At 38.3% G+C, this 16,112-nt stretch overlaps 1 protein-coding gene across 1 annotated transcript in view; it reads left to right on the forward strand.

Moving 5' to 3' along the window:
- The first annotated feature begins 3,262 nt into the window (after positions 1-3,262).
- LOC140360415 (rho GTPase-activating protein 26-like) overlaps positions 3,263-16,112 on the forward strand; it is an 87,502-nt gene continuing 74,652 nt past the window's right edge. Inside the window, exons 1-5 of the mRNA XM_072445624.1 lie at positions 3,263-3,398; positions 4,446-4,513; positions 7,245-7,395; positions 13,883-13,944; positions 14,827-14,898. Coding sequence (XP_072301725.1) covers positions 3,263-3,398; positions 4,446-4,513; positions 7,245-7,395; positions 13,883-13,944; positions 14,827-14,898 — 489 coding nt within the window. The remainder of the gene's footprint in view (positions 3,399-4,445; positions 4,514-7,244; positions 7,396-13,882; positions 13,945-14,826; positions 14,899-16,112) is intronic.

Raw genomic sequence — 16,112 nt, forward strand, 5'->3', positions numbered from 1 at the left:
CTCTTTTCTCAAAGCCTTTTCTTCTGTCGTTGTTGCGTAGGACTTAAGGCGATACCAACCGCTGGACAGAGAACATTTGAGAAATGTGTCTCTTATCTGATTCAATTCTGAGTGAAAGCATTGTTCCCAGTTACACGTTCCCACATTTATCCGACCAGAGAACTCCTAACACTCCTCACACGTCCAGGACAGACAGAATCATGATTTAATATTGGAGTAAGTTTGGCTTTTTTGTTTGCTAGTTCTGTTCAGTTCAATTTCAGTTCAAGCGGTTGCAGTTGTGTTATTTATTTATTTATTTGTATTCATTTGACAGGGACAAAGCAGTCACACATAGAAGTGCTGTAACCGTGGCGACACATGCAGCGTGTGGGGCAAGTGCTAATCCTCCAGCCAATGGGAACGCACGAATGAAAGCACATTTAGATATTTGAAATATTGTTGTGAAATCTGCACATTTTCATCATCAGTCGTCTCTACTTGGGCTTTAGTTAAAAAATGAAGCATATTATTTCTGCTTCCACATGAATTATTGCTTTTTATTATTCCGTATTCCCTTTTCTTGCGTGGAAGTGAACCGATATTTACTCCAGATGCCCTTCCTGTAATTATAACTAATGACCAATTATCTGTATTGAATGATTTTACGTAAAGGATCACTAGTGTAACTTTAACCTTAACGTTATTGTCTTTGGTTCACCGTGACATTTACAGTCACTTTATATTCAACAAATAAGTAGAAAAAGCTTCAGTTGTTTCATCTGGACTCAGTTAGAAAAATTAGATGTTTCGACTCTCATCCAAGAGTCATTGTCAATAAAAGAATTTAGGTCGAGAACTCCGATATTTGTACTATTCTGTGGTAAGTCCAGCCCATTGGGAGGAGCCTTCCTGAAGAGGAAAGAGTTGTTTGTTAACTCTTTCCTCTTCAGGAAGGCTCCTCCCAATGGGCTGGACTTACCACAGAATAGTATAAATATCCGAGTTCTCGACCTAAATTCTTTTATTGACAATGACTCTTGGATGAGAGTCGAAACGTCTATTTTTTCTAACTGAGTCCAGATGACTACAATTGAAGCTTTTTCTACTATGGAACACGCCTGGACGAATGAGGGATTACACCGACATTCAACAAATATGTATAAAGTACCGTATTTTCTGGACTATAAGTCGCACCGGAGTATAAGTCGCACCAGGCAAAAAATGCATAATAGAGAAGAAAAAAACATATATAAGTCGCACTGGAGTATAAGTATATGAGTATAAATATAAGTATAATTCGCACCCCGGCCAAAACTATGCTTTTACGATATACAAATGCTTTTCATCTGTGCTTTCTTAACAAACCGACTGCACAAATGAACCTTTGTACGACGTCTCTGTGGCTAAAGGCTTTTCTGTAATAACGCCCTGATGGTTTCGACATGAAGTCATCGCTCGGAGGACGCTCGACTAAACTGGTGATGGACTTGGCCCTCCCGTGCGGCTGAAGAAGCTCCTCTTTTGTTTTTCTGGCTGTCAGTTATCCTTCCTGCGCTCGTTACTGTCCGGCGTGTTCCTGTCGGGCTCTGTCAGAAACCAGAGCAAACGGAGATGTTAAACGCAGACGGCGGAGTATGTGAGCTCGCCCCACAGACTTTTCTCATCATGTATCGCTCGTTATTGCTTTGCCCGCAGCGTTCCACAGTACGGCTAATTACTCCAGTTTGAAACGTGCGCCTTCACTCACCCAAACCGCCTCGTGCTCCCCGTGTTCCGGGTCATATCTTTCACACAAACCCACGGCGTGTCATTCTTTTTGTTTCGTAGCTTTTCGTTTGCGTCGGCCGGAGCGCCGTCAATGTGTTTCTGATTTGGGCGCATGTTCGGGCCGAGCGAACAGACTCTTTACAGCTGATGTGTAGCGCACGTGTCGCGGCGGCTCCAGGCCACGCTCGGACATGTGTTTGTGAATATGTAAGAATCACTGAGCACTGACCTCATCCTCATCAACCGCCAAGAGCACAGGACACGGGGAAGCAAAACAGGGCGGAATATGAACCCGTTCTGCACCAGATTCAAGTTGTCATCGGTAGAAGCTCGGCCAAGAATGCAAACAGTTTGATAGAGTATTGAAGGACGGTGCTGCCCGGTGGTTAATTGCAACAAAACGATTATTGAGGCAAGCGTCAACTAATTTAGCAACTGAATAATTGTTATCTGGATTGAACAGATCAAACGACATGCCATGAAAAAAGGTTTTATGACAAAGCAAGAATGACACACAAATGACACAGGAAATGTAGTGGTTTGGATGAAAAAAGGATTTAGTCTTTAAGCAGCATTACTTAAAAGCATCTCTTTCACAATGTGAACTCACTGGATTTATCAAAGAGAAAAATAAGACACATGGTCATGTTAAAGAAGCTGCTCTTGTTTTGTGTTGGAAATTACATTCTAGCATCAAAATCTTCACAAAAAAGGCTTGTATCAGTTTCTATATTGTTTCTTTGCTTTATCATTCTTCGTTTGCACACTTTGAGACCAAAATTGTACATTTGACGCCAATATTTTTTCCCCATACCCGTTGTTCAGCGGCAGCTTTTCCTCTAAATGACAACTTTTCTAGATTTTTAACACTTTACGCACTTGTGTCCATGGATCTGATGCTGTCCTCATCATCGGTGTGCGTTTGTGCTGTTTGTACAAATCAGAGCTCACAAAGAACAATAAAGGACCTCACGCTTGTTTCACTGTGAAGGAACTGTCAGAGGAGCACTAGCCTTGAGAACTGGGCCAAAACCAGACCAAAACCAGGCCAAAAATAAGACAAAACCAGCCTTAAGAACTGAGCCAAAACCAGGCCAAAATCAGGCCAAAATCAGACCAAAATCAGGCCAAAACCAGGCCAAACCAGCCTCAAGAACTGGGCCAAAACCAGGCCAAAATCAGGCCAAACCCAGACCAAAAACAGGCCAAAACCAGCCCCAAGAACTGGGCCAAAATCAGGCCAAAAACAGATCAAAACCAGCCTCAAGAACCGGGCCAAAACCAGCCTCAAGAACTGGGCCAAAACCAGCCTCAAGAACTGGGCCAAAACCAGGCCAAAATCAGACCAAAACCAGATCAAAAATAGGCCAAAACCAGGCCTAAATCAGAACTAAAGGATGACTTGAACACACACAATTTAGCCAAGAACCAAACCATTCGGTCTCGATTCCCAGAGCGGCCACCCAGGCTGAAGATCGTTTTTTATCTGTAATGTTTCGGGACTATTGAAGTCATGGAAAATGTAGAGGCAAAGAAAACACACAGAGACAAAAACTTTCGCTGCCACTGTCAGTTATTGGAGCAGAGCGGTAAATCGGCGATGGCAGCGCTAATCTTCAATGGAAAGTCGCCGGGATCCAAACCAAGAGGTCGTCGTTGACAATGTGGACCATAACTCGAGCCGACGGCGGATTTCACTGCGGTGACATCATACTCAAGGACATGTGTTTTCGGACGCTCTGAGAAGTTCCAGGACGCTGAGACATTTCACGTTGTAATTGGTCAAATGAGGAAAACGTTGGACGGCGAACTTTGTGCATCGTTTAAAGTTGTGCTTGTTGCTGGAATTTGATAGTGGGAAGTTGATGGGTTGATTCGTACAATATTCCTTTTCCTTTTTGGAACTTGAATGTCTTTTGTTCTTTCTAGAGTCAACGATTACACACATAATTCAGACTTTTTATTTCTCAAAGGGAAAACAACTTTAGGCATATGTACCTGACTTAAATATCTTCTTGTTAGAGTAAATTATATTATCTGTACATTTGAAAAGTAATCTTGTTGAACCATGAAGAAGCAAGAGCCAGGGACAAACTATTTTAAACAATTTAGATATGTTGTTGGGGGAGACTATTGAAAAATATGAATATTAGGTGCATCGTTTTGTAAAATATGCTACAAAAAAAGCTGATTAAACATGAATTGAAAAAGAAAAAAGTAAATGTATGTTGTAAACTTCCAAATAAGGGTCTAAATTGTGAAATTATCAAAAAAAATGCAGTAGTATCTAAATTGTTTCTGCAAACAATAAATAATACATTTAAAGACACGTCCCAACTGGGGAAGGGCAATATTGACAAATAGGAGTAAAATGATGACTATATTCAGACGATATAAGCACTATCCAACAGAAAGTGTGTGTTTTTAAATGTATTAGTTGAAGTTTATTATCAGAGCGATGTTAAATGAATCACAAAACTGCAGGAATATCCCTTTATAACCTTTTAATTAAAGGTTTACGACTCTTTTGTAGCATTTCGTATCGTACTCATAAAAAAAAAAAAAAAAAAACCCAACACATTATGTTATCAAAATTGTAATACATTGCGCTAGTTTGTGTTAACATAATACAATCTGAACATGCTATCCAGATACGCAAACAAACATGGTAATATTCCTTTTTGTCCATGTCGCAGGATCGCGTCTGGTCTCGTCCACGTTTCTGCCGACTCGATGTATTCTCAAAGCTTTTTGCACCAATCTTGTGGGATTAAAACAGACGACTCATCTCTTAAATGCATTTCTGTCAAACTTGAACGCACCGTGACTCGGGGCCGTGGTCTGTTCCCATCATACTTCACTCTTTCCACGTTCGAACCCTCCATGACTCACTCCTCTGACACTCGGCGAGGGGAAAGTGCGATCGTTTCTCTGAGTGGCAGCCCCTCGCACATCTTTCCACACCGGGCTCCAGCGCGGGTGAAAACGCAAGCGCAGTCTCGCGGTCGAGCGGCGCATTTGCAGAAACGTGTCCAGTTCTCGCCGTCTGCTTTAGTCTGCTGCGCTCAGAGTCACGTCCTCTGCGTGACTCTGCTTCATGTGTGTCCGCCAGGCTCTTCTCTGCATCTGCTCGCCTCGTTTTCCCCCTCGTCCTGTCAGAATCTATTTGAGATGTTTGCCAAAAGACATGAAACATCACATGACCGCGCCGGCGAGCTTAGCAGGCTGTTTTTGACCGGACCGTTGTCTACCCCCTTTTCTTCCAAATTTGACCTGACGTATCGTATTTTCTGGATTATTAGTCGCTCCGGAGAAAAAGTCCCATTTTTGGCGGGAAATGTATTTGATAAAAGAACAGGCAAGAACAGACATTAGATAACATGGTGAATAGGTGTACGTATGCTAACGCTAACACCTTCAGCTACATGACGTATGCTAACGCTAACACCTTCAGCTACATGACGTATGCTAACGCTAACACCTTCAGCTACATGACGTATGCTAACGCTAACACCTTCAGCTACATGACGTATGCTAACGCTAACACCTTCAGCTACATGACGTATGCTAACGCTAACACCTTCAGCTACATGAGGCACAGACAGAACTGTGGTAAGTGTCTGGTATGTTAACGTAACATATGAACAGTTATTCAGATAACTATAGCATAAAGAACATGCTAACACGTTTAGCAAAGCATCAGTTTTACCCCAAATCACTAAATCCACTGAATTCTTCTTCCTCTGTGTCACTTCTAAACAACTCCACAAACTCCAGAGGTAGAGGAAGTGCAGATTCTTCTTCTGCGTCGCTTAGAGCCGAGAGCGCCCTCTTGTGGTTGTCAGTGTGAAAATAACGAATAATATCGCACCCTGGCCAAACTATGCGACTTATAGTCCGGAAAATATATGGTAGTTGTCCGCAGAGCTCCTGTGTCCATGAGCAAGACGTTTAGCCCAGTTGGTGACGGTTCGCGGCTTATCGTTCGATTGACAGATAATCTTTTATGAAAAATACAGTATGTTTCAATGACATCGGCGCCTCCTTTAGACAGATATATACCACGAAAACACACAAAACAAAGATCAGGACGCGGAGAGAGAACAAACAAACCCACTTGCGAATGTCAATTATGATGTCATCAAAAGTATCCATGTGTTGTGTCCATGGAAGGAGACGTGAGACCCAGATACACAGTTCTAAAGTTGCAGTGACTGTACCTGGTCAGTGGAAGTGAAGAAGCTGCTTGGATGAGTGGCGAAACATGCTGTATATGCGAGTGTTTGAGAGAATATTATACGGCACGAGTACAAAAAGAACACACTACAACACACAGAGAGACGACAGGCACACATTTAACACGACGTTCAGTTCGTTTGAGTCTGTCAAAAGAAAAATGCTATATTGTGATACTGTGAAGAGTACTATGAAAGAATGTAGCCCATTACTGCACTTTGAAATAACACAATCATCGCAAAAATATGTTGCATGGGCCGTATCTTTTGGAATGAACTGAAGTGCTTCTTTTACTGCGGTTAAGTCTTTTCTCTTGCCCCGTAAACCTTTTATGTCGACCCTTTTTGAGGCCTGCAACAGCAAACGCAGTGTTTTGAGGCCAAAAGTCTGTCTCATAGGAGCTTTTAGCGCCTCATCTTTTATTTAAGAGTCGTCCCTTTCACCCTGTTACCTTTTAAATAAGTTAACATGGCTAAAGTTTAAGGGGAGACTTGTTTCTTTTTGCCCACATACTCTCACACAGAAATGCCTTTATCGTCACTAGCAGCACCGGGGAACTAGTGACAATGAAACTATGTTAAACGTGCTTGACCTTTATCTGTCTATCTAGTTTCGATATTGCAACAAATTCATATACAGTATGGCGTAAATACCAAACGCTGACAACAACATATAAAAGGACAATATTAGGCAAAATGGACCTTTCTGGGCTTTTTACCTTGATTTAAATGTGTACAGCACTTTGGGCTTTTAAAGTTGTAATTGTACTTTCTTTGGCATTGATAAATGTAGTTTTGCTTGTTATAGAAAATAAAAATGTTCTAAAACATGAGATGCCAAAGTAAAGGTAGTTAAGAGGCCAATAATACAAATAACGCATAATTTGTCTTTTAAATGGAAAAACAAACAAAAAAAGATTAAACCCCCATGAGATTGGTCTTGATTTTGTTTCAATTTTTATTTACTAGTAATTTAAGGAATGTACACTTTAGTTTTTGAATAGTTTAGTTTAAGTTTGAACTGAAATGATAGTTTATATTGTACATTGCCGTATTGTACTGTGTTATCAAAACCAGCCTGGAATATTAAGCCTTTTCGCTCAGGATCAAAATTGAGTTTGAAAAGTTAGTATTTTGACACCGCTACTGGGAACGTCTTGTGGTTTTTCTTCTCACTACCGTCTTGGATCAATGTGCAAAGGTGAAAACTTCAAAAAATGTGGAAAAACATCTTCCTAAATGTGTTGAATGTTTTGGCAGATTCGCTCAGCCCGATCCTTTAACGCTCATGGTATTTTTCCTCTGTGTCTTCCAGGTTTGTCCACGGCCAAGAGGAAATTTGCTGACTCCCTGAACGAGTTTAAGTTTCAGTGCATCGGCGACGCAGAGACAGACGACGAGATGTGCATAGGTAACGCTACACGCAAAGAGAACAAAGTCATCAGCAGGAAACACTGGGATATTTATGGCCAAGATGTCTTCTATTTTAAGGGATTGTAGTCACTGCGAGTCTATTATTAGTGTTAGTGGATGTTTAGCTTTCAACCGGATTATCGTTCGAGACATATTAATCCCAATCTATGTTTAAGAGATTATAGACGTTGTATTTAGAGGGATTTATAGATGTTTTAGTCATCTTTATTGCATTTGAGACGCTTAAAATGTCAGACTATTGCGCTGTACTTCTTAACTCTTGATAGTCGGGGCCGTTAGCGTGGTCTGGCTGCGCAGTTGTAACGACGTTCACCTTTAATAAAATAAAATGAAATCACAAGTGAGAGCGGTTTGGCTTCGCTCGATGTCGCAGAACAAACCGAAGACGCCGCAGAGATCTCGAGTTGAACCAAACCAGTGCAGGACACTGGTAAACGCCAGGCGACCATTGGCCAATTACACCCGCAAGCGGCAATGAAGGGTCTTAAACCCCACTGAGCCTGTGGTTTGGTCATTACATTCACAACCCAAAGCTTTAATATTAGGAAATAGACTTAAAATACAACCAATAAGGCTTTTAAATAAGCTTATCTATTTAGATGAGTGAAATAAATACGTTATAACGAAATACTTAAATTATGACTTTTATGCTACATTTAAAGATTAAAGTTACAAAAAGTGCACTGTGCGATTACGGTAATCATAGTTAATCATAGGTAATCAAAAGTGTGATTTATCTGCTAGAGATTTACAGCTCTAATATTTACATAAGCTACTGATTCACACAGTATTTTCACACTAATGGTTCAGCTCAGTGTTAGAACATGATCTTGTACTTTGATAATTGATTACACAATGATTTCTCCTCCATCCATTGATTTTTTCATTATATTTTTGATTGTATATTATATTGTAATATTTCCAAACCACCAACAAAAAACACTTTTGCAGCCATAGAAATAGTTGAAAACTCTTTTAAGACACAAGTTCCTTTTGAGACCAATAGAAATGGGTCTTTTTCGTGCTTTCGAGGTCTCGCAACATTTGACGTGGTTTGTGCCATCAAACAACTTTAACCTTAAACTATTGAAAACATTTACAGATTGAAAAGTTCAGAGTCATGTCCAACACATTCCTTTCCTCCTCCTCCATATCTCCTTGTGATGTAGGTCAAGTAGATCCATCTTCTGCGCCTCCTTTTCTCTCCCCTGAACCCTCCCAGTCCCAGATATCTGTCCTGAACAGCTTGTCTCTGCTGGACTCCAGAACCCTCTGTTGTTGTAGGCTATTCATAGACACAGTGTCCATGCCACCTACACACTATATACTTCATACACTATATACTTCATACACTATATACTTCATATACTATATACTTCATACACTATATACTTCATATACTATATACTTCATATACTATATACTTCATACACTATATACTTCATACACTATATACTTCATATACTATATACTTCATATACTATATACTTCATATACTATATACTTCATACACTATATACTTCATACACTATATACTTCATATACTATATACTTCATATACTATATACTTCATACACTATATACTTCATACACTATATACTTCATATACTATATACTTCATACACTATATACTTCATATACTATATACTTCATATACTATATACTTCATACACTATATACTTCATACACTATATACTTCATATACTATATACTTCATATACTATATACTTCATATACTATATACTTCATACACTATATACTTCATATACTATATACTTCATATACTATATACTTCATACACTATATACCTCATACACTATATACTTCATATACTATATACTTCATATACTATATACTTCATATACTATATACTTCATACACCATATACTTCATACACCATATACTTCATACACCGTATACTTCATACACCATATACTTCATACACCATATACTTCATATACCGTATACTTAATACACCGTATACTTAATACACCGTATACTTCATATACCGTATACTTCATACACTATATACTTCATACACTATATACTTCATATACTATATACTTCATACACTATATACTTCATATACTATATACTTCATATACTATATACTTCATACACTATATACTTCATACACTATATACTTCATATACTATATACTTCATATACTATATACTTCATATACTATATACTTCATACACTATATACTTCATACACTATATACTTCATATACTATATACTTCATATACTATATACTTCATACACTATATACTTCATACACTATATACTTCATATACTATATACTTCATACACTATATACTTCATATACTATATACTTCATATACTATATACTTCATACACTATATACTTCATACACTATATACTTCATATACTATATACTTCATATACTATATACTTCATATACTATATACTTCATACACTATATACTTCATATACTATATACTTCATATACTATATACTTCATATACTATATACTTCATACACTATATACCTCATACACTATATACTTCATATACTATATACTTCATATACTATATACTTCATATACTATATACTTCATACACCATATACTTCATACACCATATACTTCATACACCGTATACTTCATACACCATATACTTCATACACCATATACTTCATATACCGTATACTTAATACACCGTATACTTAATACACCGTATACTTCATATACCGTATACTTTATACACCGTATACTTCATACACCGTATACTTCATATACCGTATACTTAATACACCGTATACTTAATACACCGTATACTTCATATACCGTATACTTAATACACCGTATACTTAATACACCGTATACTTCATACACCGTATACTTCATACACCATATACTTCATACACCGTATACTTCATACACCACATACTTCATATACCATATACTTCATACACCGTATACTTCATATACCGTATACTTCATACACCGTATACTTCATACACCATATACTTCATACACCGTATACTTCATACACCGTATACTTCATATACCGTATACTTCATATACCATATACTTCATATACCGTATACTTAATACACCGTATACTTCATACACCGTATACTTCATATACCGTATACTTAATACACCGTATACTTCATACACCGTATACTTCATATACCGTATACTTCATACACCGTATACTTCATATACCGTATACTTCATACACCATATACTTCATATACCGTATACTTCATACACCATATACTTCATACACCGTATACTTCATACACCATATACTTCATACACCGTATACTTCATATACCATATACTTCATACACCGTATACTTCATATACGTATACTTCATACACCGTATACTTCATATACCGTATACTTCATACACCATATACTTCATACACCGTATACTTCATACACCGTATACTTCATACTTTATACACTGTATACTTCATACACCGTATACTTCATATACCATATACTTCATACACCGTATACTTCATACTTCATACACTGTATACTTCATACACCGTATACTTCATATACCATATACTTCATACACCGTATACTTCATACTTCATACACTGTATACTTCATACACCGTATACTTCATATACCATATACTTCATACACCGTATACTTCATACTTCATACACCGTATACTTAATACACCGTATACTTCATATACCGTATACTTAATACACCGTATACTTAATACACCGTATACTTCATATACCGTATACTTAATACACCGTATACTTAATACACCGTATACTTCATACACCGTATACTTCATACACCATATACTTCATACACCGTATACTTCATACACCACATACTTCATATACCATATACTTCATACACCGTATACTTCATATACCGTATACTTCATACACCGTATACTTCATACACCATATACTTCATACACCGTATACTTCATACACCGTATACTTCATATACCGTATACTTCATATACCATATACTTCATATACCGTATACTTAATACACCGTATACTTCATACACCGTATACTTCATATACCGTATACTTAATACACCGTATACTTCATACACCGTATACTTCATATACCGTATACTTCATACACCGTATACTTCATATACCGTATACTTCATACACCATATACTTCATATACCGTATACTTCATACACCATATACTTCATACACCATATACTTCATACACCATATACTTCATACACCGTATACTTCATATACCATATACTTCATACACCGTATACTTCATATACGTATACTTCATACACCGTATACTTCATATACCGTATACTTCATACACCATATACTTCATACACCGTATACTTCATACACCGTATACTTCATACTTTATACACTGTATACTTCATACACCGTATACTTCATATACCATATACTTCATACACCGTATACTTCATACTTCATACACTGTATACTTCATACACCGTATACTTCATATACCATATACTTCATACACCGTATACTTCATACTTCATACACTGTATACTTCATACACCGTATACTTCATATACCATATACTTCATACACCATATACTTCATACACCATATACTTCATACTTCATACACCGTATACTTCACACACCGTATACTTCATACACCATATACTTCATACTTCATACACCGTATACTTCATATACCATATACTTCATACACCATATACTTCATACACCATATACTTCATACTTCATACACCGTATACTTCATACACCGTATACTTCATACACCGTATACTTCATACACCATATACATCATACACCATATACATCATACACCATATACTTCATACACCATATACTTCACACACCGTATACTTCACACACCATATACTTCATACACCATATACTTCATATACCATATACTTCATACACCATATACTTCATGTACCATATACTTCATACACCATATACTTCATACACCGTATACTTGATACACCGTATACTTCATACACCGTATACTTCATACACCGTATACTTCATACACCATATACTTCATACACCATATACTTCACACACCGTATACTTCACACACCGTATACTTCATACACCATATACTTCATATACCATATACTTCATACACCATATACATCATACACCATATACTTCATATACCGTATACTTCACACACCATATACTTCATACACCATATACTTCATATACCATATACTTCATACACCATATACTTCATTTACCATATACTTCATACACCATATACTTCATACACCGTATACTTGATACACCGTATACTTCATACACCATATACTTCATACACCATATACTTCATACACCATATACTTCATACACCATATACTTCATACACCATATACTTCATACACCGTATACTTCACAGCAGTTTTAGTGTGGATTAAGCACAGACAAGAAAGTCGATCTGAACTTTGAAAGCAGCTGGTAACATGTAAATCAATTCAAAATAGTCGTAATTGTGATCCGGACTTTTGCAAACTCATTATTAAATCAAAGTCTCAAAAAACTATTCCTGTTTTTCATTAATAAGACACTTTATTGACAATTCTTTCAGCTTTCAGTCATCATATTTCACCCTTTATTCAGTTAAAATGTATCTAAAAAGTCTCAATGTGCAATAGAAATACCTGTAATCGTTTGACCATTCGACACTACTTAAATAATGAATTTTAGTACTTGAGTAAAGCGCTGGCCTAATACTGGATACATAAATGTTCGCCAGTGCATTAAAGGATGAGTCAGTTTAGATACCAACGTACATATCTACCTCAAAGTATAAATATAAGGTCATTACAGTCGTACTTGCCTGACCAGCCATTCCCAACACGCTTTGACAGACTACTTATCAAAACTGTGTGTGGATCTGGGGTTCAATTTCGAGGGCGGAGTTTAGAGAGCGGAGACAGAACCAATCACATAAACCCAGAAGTGACGCAAAAAACGCGACACGCTTAACCGGATATTACGTAGCCCATGTCAACAAGGCGTGTTCCGCGTTATCCGTCCCCGAACGCAGAAAATGTCTCCTGAATCGCGATGACGCCCTTCGTATAACCGCATCTAACGCACGTTCATCACGGCGAGTAGAGCGGACTTTCCTGATTGTTCAAACCAAATCGAGAGGAGAAGTAAACACTGGGTCAGGAGCCGGGTCAGGAGCCGGGTCAGAAGCCGGGTCACGGGCCGGGTCACGAGCCGGGTCCGCCATCTTGAATGTTTTGGAACGGGGGTGAAAAGCAACTTCCGTATCTCAGTGTGACGCGTTAAAACCTCCGCCTGGGATTGGATCGGTAAACTGATGACCGACGACTTCATTGGCTTTGACTCGGATTCCAGACCCTCACGCATTCGAACAGAGTGTGGGCGGGGCTGGCGAGTCAGGCAACAGTCGTACAGTAATTGCCTTGGCATTCAACCGTTATAATTTGACGTTTTGTTTTTTGGTTTGTCTCTTTTAGCCAATTCCCTTCAGGAGTTCGCTGCCGTGCTTCAGAACCTGGAGGACGAGCGGACGCGCATGGTGAGAATTGAATATTGGAGAATGTGGATGGGTACAAGCGGAGTCAATATTGTCAAAGATCGTACTCGAGTGCATTTTTTTGGAGTCGTGAATAATTCATGGACAAAATGGGTTTAGCAGTGAACGAATGAGGGATTGCGCCTGCCTGCGATCCAGAACACACGCTTCTCCAACACTTTACGGACGGCGAGTCTGGTCACCGCTTTCTCTGTCACGCCGCCAGCCAAACTCAGACAGAACTGTGCAATCAGGTCTGTTTATTTCTGTGACAGAGGTTTATCTTCTGTCGTTTTGAACAAAATCAAACGTCTCTCACCTCAGATTAAGAGTTTGGTGCTTCGTTCGTTGATTCTGTAGAAATCGGTGAAGTCTTTTTGACATTTTTTTGCGTTATTTTTTCCCCCTAAGCTGACATATTTGTTTTAGGTTGTTTAATGTCTTTAAAAGATATTTGATTAAATCAACGTGACTCGACATGAAAAGCAGAGCATGTTAATAGTCAGAGAATCAGAAGCACTAAAATGTTTACTTTAAGAACTGTTTCTACCATCAATTGCAAAAATAGCTTCGTTTTTTAAATGTTTTTATATTTTTTCTACTGATTTATGATGTATCAATGTTATTTAGTTCGTTTTTTTTTTAGATGTCTTTTTTGTGTGTAAATATGTGGTGAAGGTGGAATATTTTTGTTTTGCGACTGTATTGTTATGTTAATTTTTTGTCATTTAAATAAAATAGCGTCCGTTTTTGTTGTGAAAGAGTAAAAAATATCCCCCTCCAAACGTCTTATTCGAGTTTTGAGATTGATAGTTTGATCAGCGGCGCAGCTTTACTTGAAATGCCTAAACGCTGCTTGTGTCTGACGGCGTTTCTTCTTTGCAGATCGAAAACGCAAACGACGTGCTGATCATGCCTTTGGAGCGCTTCAGGAAGGAGCAGATCAGCGCCGCAAAGGTACATACTGTGACCGATAACGCCGTGACAGACCGCGGACGTCCGGCGTTATCGATGCTGACCACATTATGGGATCAATGCGCTTCTAGTTCCTCTTCCTCCGGCTATAAAAGTAAAAGCCTGTCAGATTCACTCTGACAAACGCATTATCGCTCACAGAGCTCTGCAGGGCCATTACAGCGCTGACTGAACTCATCACCGCCAATGTTTCTGCTCCTTTTCCAGTAAATGTAGTTTGTTATTGCCTTTACAATCACTAACTACCGTATTTTCCGGAGTATAAGTTGCAAAAAAATGCATAATAGAGAAGAAACATTTATAAGTCGCACTGGAGTATAAGTCACATTTTGGGGAAATTTGATCCAATCTAAGACCAAGAACAGACATTTCATCTTGAAATGCAAATGAAGATAATAACAGATGAGAGAACATGGTGAATAGGTGTACGTATGCTAACGCTAACACCTTCAGCTACATGACGTATGCTAACGCTAACACCTTGAGCTACATGACGTATGCTAACGCTAACACCTTCAGCTACATGAGGCACAGACAGAACTGTGGTAAGTGTCTGGTATGTTAACGTAACATATGAACAGTTATTCAGATAACTATAGCATAAAGAACATGCTAACAAGTTTACCAAAGCATCAGTTTTACCCCAAATCACTAAATCCACTGAATTCTTCTTCCTCTGTGTCACTTCTAAACAACTCCACAAACTCCAGAGGAAGAGGAAGTGCAGGTTCTTCTTCTGCGTCGCTCTAGAGCCTAGAGCGCCCTCTTGTGGTTGTCAGTGTGAAAATAACAGAGTATAAGTCGCTCCCCGGCCAAACTATGAAACGTAATAATGCGACTTATAGTCCGAAAAATACGGTAAGTATTTGCATATCTGAAACCACGCCCAATAGGTTTATATGCGTTCAATATATTAGCATTTTGCAAGTAATGGTCTTTGTTTTCATGCATGTGGGTACATTTACATCAGATAACTACTGGGATAATCAGATGATCCTCCTGAGTTCTGGCTCCACAGTCTCTGCAAATGGAGGCGTGTCTGTCCTGGATTGGGCCGGGCAGTTAGGCCGATCATGTGTGTGAGTCATGTGGAATCGTCAGTTATTTAGGAGGAGTTTTTGAATCCTCTGTCAGTTAAAAACATGTGGATTTAGGCAGAGGTCAGGCTTTGGAGGAAGACATTTGAATATTATTCG

The sequence above is a fragment of the Eucyclogobius newberryi genome, unplaced genomic scaffold (genome assembly GCF_026437365.1).
Source record: "Eucyclogobius newberryi isolate DKJ021-1_F unplaced genomic scaffold, fEucNew1.0.hap1 SCAF_15, whole genome shotgun sequence".
Classification (NCBI taxonomy): domain Eukaryota; kingdom Metazoa; phylum Chordata; class Actinopteri; order Gobiiformes; family Gobiidae; genus Eucyclogobius; species Eucyclogobius newberryi.